The sequence below is a fragment of the Opisthocomus hoazin genome, unplaced genomic scaffold, assembly GCF_030867145.1.
Source record: "Opisthocomus hoazin isolate bOpiHoa1 unplaced genomic scaffold, bOpiHoa1.hap1 HAP1_SCAFFOLD_53, whole genome shotgun sequence".
Taxonomy (NCBI): domain Eukaryota; kingdom Metazoa; phylum Chordata; class Aves; order Opisthocomiformes; family Opisthocomidae; genus Opisthocomus; species Opisthocomus hoazin.
The window spans coordinates 369,761-382,065 of NW_027449013.1; the positions used below are offsets into that span (position 1 = coordinate 369,761).

Sequence of the window (12,305 nt, forward strand, 5' to 3'; positions counted from 1 at the left end):
GCCCCCGAGCACGGGACGGCGGGGGTCCCTGCGCCCGGGAGATGCCTCCCAGACCCCCGGGAGGGGGGGTTTGTGGGATCGACCCCAACATCGGAGAAAGACCCGCAGCTCCGAAGGGAGGGACGAGGTTAAAACGCAACTCCCGTTGTCGAAAACGCGACCGAGGGCCTTTTGTTCACAGCATGAAATGAGCTGAACTCGGCAAAGCGGCCGCGGATACAAAGAGTCCTTTGGTGTCAGGGAGGGAGGAAAAAATCTCAGAGGAGAAACCAAGAGTCGGGGAAACAAAAGTCCGTGTGTCAGTCAGATGTCCTGGGTGAAGCAACCTTAATGATTTAATACCTTAAAAAACAGATCTTCAAGAAACCCTCCCAACCCCAGACCTACAAGATCAGCAAAACCCTGGAAACCAGCCACAGGGACGAGTCCTGATCTTGTCACTAGCCAGAAATGGTGGGGGCTGGGGGGGGAGGGAAGAAAGAAGGAGGATGGGGGGGACGTGGGGTACAGCAGGTCCGAGGGGTGCAGCTCACGCTTGGTCAGCCACCAGGACCACGGGGGCTACCAGGTGCTGCCCAGCAGCCACCGCCTTGACCAGGTTGCACTTCTGCCACTGCTTGGCCACCAGCTTGGACTCAGGAGGGGGTAGAGCTGCATGGCCCATGAGGTAGCACTGATGGTGACGGGTCGTGCTTCCTCCTCCGCCTCCTCTTCCTCATCCTTGTCACACCATGTCAGCTGGCGGCTGACGGCGACGGCCTCTGCGGCGAAGGAGGTGAGCTCTTTGGCACTGCTCTTCCTGCGGGGAGAAAGCGGCTCAGGGTGGGATGCGGGGGGCTGGAGGGAGGTTGGGGGGCAAATATCGGGGTGTCCCCTCACGCGCATGCCACGCCAGATGGGTCAGGCACCAAAAACACGGCTCCAGCCCGAATCACGTGCTGCAACCGCTGCCCAGATGGCGAGAGCCGCAGCCAAGCAGAGCTGAGAGCAGCTCACTGGGGAGAGGAGCCAGGATTTGGGGGGCTGGAATGTGTCCCCCACCCCCACCCCAGGGCCACCCACGCTCACCTCTGCAAGATGATGGGGGTCAGCAGGGTGTTATCCAGGGCACACTGCAACGAAACGCAGCCAGGTCAGAGCCAAGCACCCCGCAATGGGGTGTCCCCCCACCCCGGCATTGGGGAGTGGAGGGGGGGAGGGGGGGCAGCAGCACTCACCCCCTGCACCCAGGGGTGCTCCAGGACCTGGGCCGCACTGAGCCGCTTCTTGGCATCTGTCACCAGCAGCCTGGAAATGAGATCTTTGGCCCCAGAGGAGATGTGCGCCCAGTCCTTGTCAGGAAACTCGTACTTCCCTTCCTGGATGCTCTCCAAGAGCATCACCTGGGTGGGGGGGTAAATAAAAAAGGGGCTGAGCTGGGAGGGGTGCTGCCAAACCAGCGGCGGGTTTCGGCACTGCCGGGGTCTGCCACGCACCTCGCAGGTGTAGCACGACTTGCCGTCGTCCCAGTCGCAGCTGGAGCTGCAGCGGCCCACGAAGGGGGGGTACCCGCTCAGCATGAAGTACAGGACGACGCCCAGGCTCCACAGGTCGCAGCGCTTGTCGTAGGTGGGCGCATTCTTGTTCCTGTAAAAATTTTCCACCACCTCCGGGGCCATGTACTCGGGGGTGCCGCACTGCGGGGAGAGGCGGGGGTGAGCCCCAAAGGACAGGGGAGCGATGGGGCAGAGCTGAGAGGCAGGGGGGGGGGTGTCTGCCAGAACTAAGGGGCTACCCCCTCCAAAATGAGGGTGCAGACACGGCCGCTTCCCGGGTTTGGTCCTGGCAGGGCAGATCATCCCGGCCAGGTTTCCCATCGCCACGCGGGGGATGTCACAGCCCTGCCACCCCGAAAAAAATAAAACCCTAAAGGGGTGCAACACCCCCCCGGACTGCCCCCCAGCACTGCCGCCACCGGGCCGGCTCAGCGGGGCAGCGTCCGTCCCATCGCCCGGGACATGGCGGGCGGGCGGCGGGGACGGAGCCGGCTCTGCCTGTTCCCCTGCCTGACGCGGGCAGGGCCGCCGCAGCGGGCGCCGGATCCGGTGCCGGAGGAGTTAACGCTGATGCGAGGCGAGAGCCAGCGGTCCCGTTCCCCCATGGTTCCCCCACGGCTCCCGGGGCTCTGGGGCTTTCCAGCGCACGTGACCCAACCTGCAGCCCGCACCGCCTCGTGACCAGGGGAGAGCAGAGCTGCAGCCAGCAGATAATCACCCCGTAACATAACGAGAGGCCTCCAAACGAGACGCCTCGCCGGCCTCGGCAGCTGATGCCACCGCAAGAAGAAGAAAAACACCCACGCAAGCCCAACCCGCAGCACCCTGCATGGGCTTCCACCCGGCAGGGACCACAGCACCCACCCCCCTCTGCCCCCGCTGCTGAGAACGGGAAACTCGGGACACCTCAGAAATTCAGGTCCTCCCCCTGGGGGAGGGGAAACGCGGAGGAACAAGGGGGGGGGGGGTGTTTTGGCCCCCCCTCTGCTGTTGGGCACCCCGCGTGGGCCAGGGTCTGCCCCCCCCCCAGCACGTGAGCACCCTGGAAACACCGTGAGCACCCCGAAAACAGCGGGGCACAGGGCAACACCTGCGCGGGGGGGGGCCCTGCTGCTGGTGATAAGGGGAGCAGGGCTTTCTGCAGGGGGAGGCAGGCTTGGTATGTGCCCCCCCCCAAATGTGAGACAGCTCCTTGCAACGCAGGGGCACCCCAGAAGCTTTCGGGGTGCCCACCCTGCAGGGGCTGCACCGCACGCAAGCAGCCCCAGCCCCCTCTCACCCACAACCGGAGTGGGGGGGATCACGGTGGCCCCCCCAGCCCCTCGCCTGACCCACTTCTCCCCGAAAGCGCAGCCTCTGCACAGCCGCCTCCGCCGGGGCCGGCTGTTGCTAAGGCTCACGGCAGCCCGGGCTCTGCGCCAGCCCCCCCTGCGCTGCCCGGCCCCCCCGCGTTACAGAACCGCATCTCGCCCACCGCCGCCGAGGGGGGTCCCGCAGCGACGGGAGCGACGAGCAGCGGGGGGCTGCACGCAGCCCCAAAGCCTGGGGGAGCCCCACCAGGGACATTCCCCCCATCCATGGACATTCCACAACACCCACCCCCCCCCCAGCACCCCCCCCCATCAACATTATACCCCCCCTGCCCCATGGTCTGCACGCTTACCGGCGAGAGCAGCTCCGGGGTGGAAATGGGGGAGCAATTCCCCTTCAGTTTGATGCCACTTGCCAGGCCGAAGTCACAGATCTTCACCGGGGAGACCTGGGGAGGGGGGGAGCAGCGGTCAGTGACCCCCCCCAGCAGCCCCCGGGTACCCTCAGCCCCGCGTTCGCGCCCCAGCTGCCGCAGCAGCATCCCCCGCGGGGAACCAGGGCCCCCCCAGCCCCGGCACCACCCCCTGCTCCCCGCTCACCTGGTCCAGGCGCTCGCACAGAATATTTCCCGGTTTTAGATCCCTGTGAGCAATTCCTGGGAGGGGGGAGAAGAGGCGATGAGTGGAAAAGCCTGCCCCCCCCCCTCCAAGATTTCCACAGCAGAAGGTCTGGGGGTGGCGCAGGGACCCCTCCCTCCCCACCCCAAATCACCGCCCGCGTCATGGCGAAGGGCACAAATTGCTGCTGGCCCCGAGTCCTGGCCAAACCGGAGGAGCAGACTCCGCACCACGACAACACGACGCAGCCGGGCCTGACCCTGCGCGCCCGCGGCCGGCACCGGCCCCTGCTCCCTGGGCAGGAGGGGGGGGCAGCACCCCCCGGCTGGGGGGGGCACGGCTGCACCCCGGGGTGGCTCGGCTCACCTCTGCTGTGCAAAAAGTGCAGGGCGCTGGCGATGTCCCGCACCACCGTGCTGGCCTCCAGCTCGTTCAAGCGGCTTCTCCGTTGGATGTGGGTCAGGATGGAGCCTGCGGCCGGGCGAGAGCGGAGTGGGGGCTCGTGGGTGTTGGGGGGGCTCCTGCCGCCCCCGCTCCCCCCGCCCCGGCACCGCACTCACCTCCCCTCATCTTCTCAAGCACCAGGTAAAACCTCTCCTCCTCCTCGAAGAACTCGATCAGCTGCAGGATGTTCCTGCGGGGACAGCGGCGTCAGCCTGGCATCCCCCCAAAAAGATCGCGGGGTCCCCCCCTCCCCGCAGCCCCCCACCCCACACGGCTCCCCGGGGGAGGGCCAACGGAGGAGAAAATCGGGTTTCCAGCGACTGAAACCACGCGGCTGGGGCCCCCAGCCACATTCCAGTGGGGAGAGGGGCTTCCAGCGCCGGGCCCCGCTCCCTAATTGCTCGCAGACCCTCCTGGCTCGCTCGCCCCGCTCCAGAAACAGCCCCGCTCAGCCGCTCTCCGCGGCGGGACGGCAAACGCCGCGGCGGCAGCTCGGCTCGCCCCTCGGCACCGCTCCAACTCGGCCGCCGCGGCCCCGTCGTCATGGCAAGCGGCTCCACGTCGCCTCGGGATGCTCCCGGCGAGGCCACGCAGAGGGAGAGCCGCGCAGGAGGGCGGCCTGCCTGCCGCCCATGGGTGTCTTGAGCGCCAGCCCGGTCTCAGCCCGCGCCCTGTGCCCACGGTGGGGGATGGGGACGGCGGCTGCCCTGCGGTACCTGTGTCCCTGGCACAGATTCAGCATCGCCACCTCCCGTAAGACCCCGCCGCAGACGTCGAACTGGTGCTTCTTGATGATCTGCAAGGCAAAGCAGGCGAGACTCAGGGAGAGGCACCGCTGCTGGGGAGGGACCGGGGCCAGCAACCACCGCGCCCCAACCCACCCTGCGCTGGGGACCCCCGGGGCCAGGCAGAGGCAGGCGGGGGATGCCCGAAGGGGTTAAAGAAGCAGAACAGGCTGTTCCCGGCAGCGGGGCCAAGCCGCTCCCTCCCGGGGCCCGCAGCCAAGGCGAGCTCTGCGGCCGAGCCCCGGCGCAGCCGCCCCGGCAGCGGAGCACGGCCCTTCGCCCCGCTGGGCGCTGGCACAGTGGGTGCCTGGTGGACGTGCCATGGGGTGAGCAGGGGGTCTCCACCCGCGGGGGAGAGCTGGGTGGTCCCACTGACCCCCAGCCCTTTGGGGCACACTGAACACCCAACCACCATGCAGCCCTCCCCCTGCCTCAGTTTCCCTCCTTGGGCACCCAAAAGGGGAAGCCAAGTGCCCCTTGCGTTTGGACACAGGGCCTGTCCCAGCCCCCCCACGCCGTGACTGGGAGCCTGTGGGGTGCAGGGATGCGGCACCACCATCCCCAACCCCAAAAGCAGCTGGCTCACCCCCTGACCCCTCCATTGTTCGCGGGGGCACGAAGACCTCCCTGAGGCGAGCGGGGGCTGGCCACCCTGCCGCACCACATGCCCCTGCTTGCCCCAAGTCCCTAGACGCGGCGCAAGCGTTAATTTAATCTCGCGTCTGCCCTAATTTGCAGGGATAGGAGCGTGGCTAAGGGGGTTGACCAAGGTCCTGCAGCTGGGCGGTGGCAGAGGACAGCGTGCCACCTGCGTGGCCTGGCCCTGCCCCGCTCCTGCCCCTCTCCATCCCCTCTACCCCGTGAAACCGTCGTCCTGTGCCAGCTCCGCACAGCCAGGAGAGCCAGGAGCCCAGGATGTGGAGGGCAGAAGGGGAAACTGAGACAGGGGGTGGGCAGGAGCCGGCTCTGCAGCCCCAAGCCGCAGAGCTTTACCTTCACTGCGTACTCCTTGTTGGTGACGAGGTTAACGCAGGACTGGACTCTGCCTTGGGCCCCTTCTCCCAGCACCTCGTCGTGCAGCCAGTAAACATCTGGCAGGAGAGAGGGCGGCTGAGCTGCTGGCCCCACCGCGGCACGGGACACCACGGCTGTCCCCGAGCCTGGGGACACCAGGAGGGCCCCAGCCCTGCCGCAGCCCGGGGGGGGGACCCCTGGGGTCCCTGGGCAGCCCCGCTCACCTTCGAACCTGCCGGAGAAGCTGTCGGTGGCTCTGCAGTGCTGCTTCTTGTTCCTTTTCTTGGTGCTGGGGATGTCGATGGGCTGACTCAAAGGCACATCTGCGCCGGAGCAAAGCCACTGGCCTGAGTCACCCCCAGCCACCCTGCGCTCCCCCCAGCATCGCCACCCCTGGGGCAGCCCCTCAACGCCTTCGAGGGAATGCAGAGGGCCGACATCCCGAGGTCCAGGGCACTCGAAGACGGGCTCCAGGTCAAACGCCAGCTCGAAGGGGTTTTGTTCCTGCAAGGGCCAAGAACACGAGTGAGACGGCAGTCGCTGGACCAGCCGCCGCCGCCCACCCGGTCCAGGCACGCCGCTGGCCTTGGCACACGCTCTGCTCGTGCAGGGCACCGGCTCATGGCCCTGCTGCCAGAGGGATGCAGCAGAGCCGGAGGAAGAGGAGGAGGAGGAGGAGGAGGAGGAAGGGTTTGACCACGTCTCCTGCCGGGGATGTTGCCGCGGGGTCATGCCTCTGTGCCAGCAGCCCCAGGCCGGCACGCGGGCGATGATGAGAGGGACTGGGGCTGCGCGTACCAACCCAGCCCCGAACATCCACCCTGACCTGAACTACAGCGAGGGGGGGAGGACGAAGAGCCACAGGGCAGGACGGGCTCTGGAGCCACCGCACCGCGTCCTCCCACCTCCCCGCAAGGTCACGGGGGGCCGGAGCCCACTCAGCGCCGCTCCGGTGAGCGCCGTGCCCGTGGCTGCGTGATGCCTGTGACCTGGCAGGATCGGGCCCCGCTCCCAACCCTCCCTGCACCCCGCATGGGTGATGGGTGTGGGAACCACTGCCTCCCCCACCCCAAACCCAGCGCCTCCGCCCCCAGCACCCCAAAGGGGACATGGGGAACTTCAGCCCCCCCCGAGCCACCCCACCGCGGGACGGGGCAGTGCTGGGGGCACCCGGCCGCGAGGCGAAAGGGCCCCGTCCTCCGCGGGGTTACGAAATCTGTTTGGGTGGAGGCAGCAGCTCCCGGCGGCGTTCCCCAACCCGCCCCGGTGCCCGGGCCGGCTGCCAGCCCCAGCGCGGCGCGGGAGCAGCCAGCCCCGGCCACTGCCGCCAGAAACAGCCCGAGAGCGCCTGTTTGCTGCCGGGGCGGCTCTCGAGGGGCCGGGGGGTCCCCATCGCGGTGCAGGGATGCCACGAGCATCTCCCCCCAACCAAGCACCACTCCTGATGCCTGAAAACGCTCCTGCGCAGCGTTTGGCCAGATTCCCCCCTCACCCCCCTAAAAAAAGTCAGTATCAGGGTTTGCGGAGTGCGGTGTCACCCTCCAGCCCCCCCCAAGGCCCCCATGTCATGGCGGGGATGAGCGGCTCGGGCCCAAGTCCCTGCACCACGGGCAGGATGAGGCCTCCCGGGGGGGGGCACCAGGGGTGTACACGGGGGACAGGGGGCCCTGCCCGCTGCCGCAGCACCGGCGCACAAAAGGTTTGGGGGATGGGACACACAGGGCAGACGCTGCGCGGCGGCTCCGGCAGCGCATCCGAGGTGTCCCCCGTGTCCCCCCCGTCCTGGTCCCCAACCACCCGGGGTGGGGGAACGGAGGGGGGGATGGAGGGGGGGATGGAGGGGGGGCCCAAACCCCAGCCAGAAGTCCTCAGAGCAGGATTAGGTGTCAGCTAAAATAAGCCGGGCAGGTTTCGGGTGAGGTCCCAGCATCCCTCGCAGCCCCGGGAGCCAAACTAAACAAAGCTCCCACGAAGGTGCCCGGCTGACGAGAGCGTTTGGGGGACCCAGACCCCCCCCTCGCACCCCCCTCGCCTGACAGTGACCGGGAGGCACGGGGGTCCTGGTGCCCTGGCTGCAGACCCCCTGCCAGGATCTGGCCCTCGCACAACAGGTCCCGGGCTGGGCCCGGCAGCCCCCCACCCCCTGCTCGCAGACGTGCGGTGAATGAGTGCAGCTGGGGGGGGGGGGGGGAACATGCAGCCCACCCTCTGACCCACCCCACGGGGGACACCCGTGGGAGCTGCAGCGGGGTGAGCAAAGCCTTGCTGTGGGGGGGGGGGGTGTGTGGAGTGTCTGACCCCCCCTCGGGGAGCACCCCGACCCCCGGGCCGGCGGGACATGGGGGTCCTGCGGCCCGGGTTGGGTGGCATCACCCTGGGCGCTCCCCTCTCTCCTCGGGGGGGGGGGGGGGAAGGGGGAGGTCGCTGATGTGTGTCCGTGCCCCCCCCCCCACCCCGGGCAGGGGATCCAGCCGCCGCGGACCCGCACCCCAACCCCGCACCCTCCCATCCCCCCCCGGAGCACCCCAAACCCCTACCCCCTCCGGAGCATCACGGGGGCGGGGAGCACCCCCTTACCTTGAAGGAGCGGTGGAAACCGGGGATCTCAGATTCCTTCTGCACCATCTTGCTGCGGGCGGGGGGAAGGGAGAAACAAGGGAGGGGCGCGGGGTAGGAAAAAGCCCAACCAACCAACCAACAAAAACAGGAAAATAAACCGGGAGGGGGAGGAGGGATGCGGAGGGGCGGGCAGAGCCATCGGGGGGGGGCCGAGGGTAGGCCGAGACCTGTGGAGAGAGGAGACCGGGGGGGGCGGGTGTCAGGGGGCTGTGGCCCGCACGGGGCCCGCACGGAGCCCCCCTGGTCCCAAAACCCCCCCGGCGCTCACCGGCCCCGCAGAGCCGCCGCTGCCGGGGGTACCGCAGCCCGCTCCGCTCCGCATCGCTCCGCACCGCCGGGAGGGGACGTGCCCCCGCCCCCCCCCCGCAGCTTTATGGCGGCGGCTCCGCCCCCACGCCCCGCCCCCGCCGTGTGACACCGCCCCCCCGCGGGGACACACCCCCACCCCACCCCCCACGCTGCGCCCAGGGGCGGGGACCCCCACAGCCCCCCCCTGGCTGCACCAGGCGGGGTGCGGGGAGCCCCACGGACACCCCCTGGGTTCCCCCCCCCCACAGCCCACACATGTCACGAGCGGGGCGGTGCTCAGCCGCGAGGCCTGCGCGCGGCAGGGGGTCACAGCACAGCCCCCCCCACCCCGGCCCCACCCCGGCTGGGTGGCACCGTGGGAGCCTGTCACGGCGCGGGTGTCCCCCCCTCCCCTCCCCCCACCCCACGTATCGCTTGACGCCGACCCGGGCTCAGAACGCACGCGCCGAGCGGCGGCGCCTCGGCCAATGGCTGCGCATGACGTCACCGCCTGCACCGCCTATTGGCTGCTCGCCCCCTCCCGAGCCGCCATCGCCCCGCCCCCCCATGCCCCGCCCCTCCCGGGCACCGCGTCACGCTCCGCCCCCCTCCCCGCAGTTCGGGTGTGCCCCCCCCCCCCCAAAGTGCCAGTGGGGCCAGAGCGGGGGGGTCGGGACCCCCCAAGCCCCCCCAAATCCCGCCCCCCTCGCAGCCGGGGCAATCAGCGCCCTGCTCTACATTAGCGCTGCTAACGAGGGCGCCCCAATTAGCTACACTCCTGCTAATGCACCCCAGGATGCCACTGGCCTTCTTGGCAGCCAGGGCACGCTGCTGGCTCATGGTCAGCCTGTCGTCCACCAGGACACCCAGGTCCCTCTCCGCAGAGCTGCTCTCCAGCAGGGCCGCCCCAGCCTGTACTGGTGCCTGGGGCTGTTCCTCCCCAGGGGCAGGACCCTGCATTTGCCTTTGTTGAACCTCATCAGGTTCCTCTCTGGCCACCTCTCCAGCCTGTCCAGGTCACGCTGAATGGCAGCACAGCCTGCTGGTGTACCCACCACTCCTCCCAGTTTGGTGTCATCAGCAAACTTGCTGAGGGTACACTCTAACTCTTCATCCGGGTCACTGATGAAGAAGTTAAACAAGGCCGGGCCCAGTACTGACCCCCGGGGCACACCGCTAGTTACCGGCCTCCAACCAGACTCAGCGCCGCTGATGACAACCCCCTGAACTCTGCCATTCAGCCAGTTCTCAATCCACCTCACCGACCACTCGTCCAGCCCACACTGCCTGAGCTTCCCTAGGAGGATGTGATGGGAGACCGTGTCGAAAGCCTTGCTGAAGTCGAGGCAGACATCACCCACGGCTCTCCCCTCCTCTACCCAACCAGTCGTGCCATCGTAGAAAGCTCCCTGCACGCTCCTGGCCTGTCTGCACACTCACTGCACGCTTAATGCACACTTACCGCATGCTCCTTGCATGGTCACTGCTCACGCTCCACGCTCACGACTTGCTCCCTGTGCACGCCTGGCCTCTCTGCACACTCCCTGCACGCTCCCTGCACACTCAACTGAACCACGGAACCACGGAATGTTTGGGGGTTGCCACGGCGCTCTGTGAGTCACGGAATCACGGAATGTTCGGGGTTGGAAGGGACCTCTGTGGGTCACGGAATCACGGAATGTTCGGGGTTGGAAGGGACCTCTGTGGGTCACGGAATCACGGAATGTTCGGGGTTGGAAGGGACCTCTGTGGGTCACCCAGTCCAACCCCCTGCCCAAGCAGGGTCACCCAGAGCAGGCTGCTCAGCATCACGTCCAGGCGGGTCTGGAATATCTCCAGAGAAGGAGACTCCACAACCTCCCTGGGCAGCCTGGGCCAGGGCTCTGTCACCCTCAGAGGCAAGAAGTTCTTCCTCGTGTTCAGCTGGAGCTTCCTCTGCTCCAGTTTGTGCCCGTTGCCCCTTGTCCTATCGCTGGGCACCACTGAACGGAGTTGGGCCCTGTCCTCCTGACCCCCACCCTGCAGATATTTAGAGGCATTTCTAAGGTCCCCTCTCAGCCTTCTCTTCTCCAGGCTGAACAAGCCCAGCTCCCTCAGCCTTTCCTCGTAGGAGAGATGCTGCAGTCCCCTCATCATCCTCCTAACCCTCCTCTGGACTCTCTCCAGTAGCTCCTCATCTTTCTTGAACTGGGGAGCCCAGAACTGAACAGATCACTCCAGATGAGGCCTAACTAGGGTGTAGAGGGGAAGGAGAACCTCCCTCGTCCTGCTGGCCACACTCCTGCTAATGCACCCCAGGATGCCATTGGCCTTCTTGGCAGCCAGGGCACGCTGCTGGCTCATGGTCAGCCTGTCGTCCACCAAGACACCCAGGTCCCTCTCCGCAGAGCTGCTCTACAGCAGGGCCGCCCCAGCCTGTACTGGTGCCTGGGGGAGTTTCACAAACCAAGACAGAATGTCTACAACAGAAAGGAAGACCAAAAAGTGAATGTCAAAAAGTGAAAAACCGACAGAGATTAAAGAAACAAAGGAAAAATATAGAACAATACAAGTAAGTACTAAGGAATGACACAAAACTCTTGAAGAAAACCAGATTTGAAATCCTCACACTTCACACAAACATTAAAATAAGGAAGGAGATTAAGGAAGTAAAGGGCAAAACTTATAACCCATGGCAGCAAAGTAAATCCGCTGCAGAAACGCAATGTAGAAAGCAAGGGCACTCTGGAAACCCTTCGACTTAGAAAGAAACTTAACTAGGGAGGAAGATTAAGGAAGTGAAGGCAAAACCTAAAAACCTGAGGGCAGCACACGAACACAGACATAGCAAGGCTATGCAAAAAGCTAGAGATCTACAGCAAAACAAGCAATACCCACAAATACAGGCAATGATTTCAAAAACTTAGCCTTCAACAAGATCTCAGTAGGGAGGAGGATGAAGGAAGTGAAGGGACAAACGAAACAAAAGAGTGGCAGCAAACTAAAATGAGATATAGAAAGACAATGTAAAAGCCAAGGTTCTTAAGGTCCCAGTATTTAATGTCAATGTCTCTGTATTTCAAGGTCAGGACTGCAACAGTTCTGCTGTCTGTGGACACCAGTGAGAGATGACCTGCTTTTCATTCGTTCAGGCACTGCACCTACACTTAGTCACAGATCTGATTTTTTTTTATGTTTTCCTCTCCAAGATGTAATAGACAACAGGGCACTCTTTAAGTGAAGTTAAATAGCAGTTCTACTGATTTAAATACAAAAAGTTTTCGCCTGTGGTACATTCATCCACAAGAACTTTAACACCTCTTGATAGAAGGAATAATAAGAAACATGACACTTTACCAAACTAGCTGCAGTGGTATTTTCTAGTTTTAAACAAAGCACCTGTGTGGAAGTTGCAAGCTCTCCTTATAGATTAGCAAACTTAGCAAGGACAAGACTGTGACAAGAGCAGGAGCTGCGACCAAGAACCAGCGAAAAGCAGCTTTGCAGTTTTGCAACGAGATAGAACGAACCGAGCATGCGCAGCGCCCCGGATGTAACTCACGGGCAAATGAGGAAGACTACTGAAAGAGATGAAGTAACGACCTAAGACCACCAGAGACTACCCAGGAGCTCTAATACACCTGCTAAAGGAGAATTGGAATAGATTCATACGCTCTCGGAAATATAACGATTAATATGCATATTGTAGTTCT

At 64.9% G+C, this 12,305-nt stretch overlaps 1 protein-coding gene across 1 annotated transcript; it reads right to left on the reverse strand.

The window, feature by feature from the left end:
* Window positions 1-529: 529 nt before the first annotated feature.
* LOC142360184 (MAP kinase-interacting serine/threonine-protein kinase 2-like) lies at window positions 530-8,331 on the reverse strand. The gene is given in 14 exon segments (XM_075412422.1): window positions 530-648; window positions 651-799; window positions 1,069-1,112; window positions 1,218-1,382; window positions 1,476-1,676; window positions 3,199-3,294; window positions 3,446-3,501; window positions 3,830-3,934; window positions 4,024-4,097; window positions 4,624-4,703; window positions 5,686-5,783; window positions 5,931-6,078; window positions 6,172-6,210; window positions 8,284-8,331. Coding segments are annotated over 14 exon segments (1,422 nt in total).
* Between the last annotated feature and the right edge of the window lie 3,974 nt (window positions 8,332-12,305).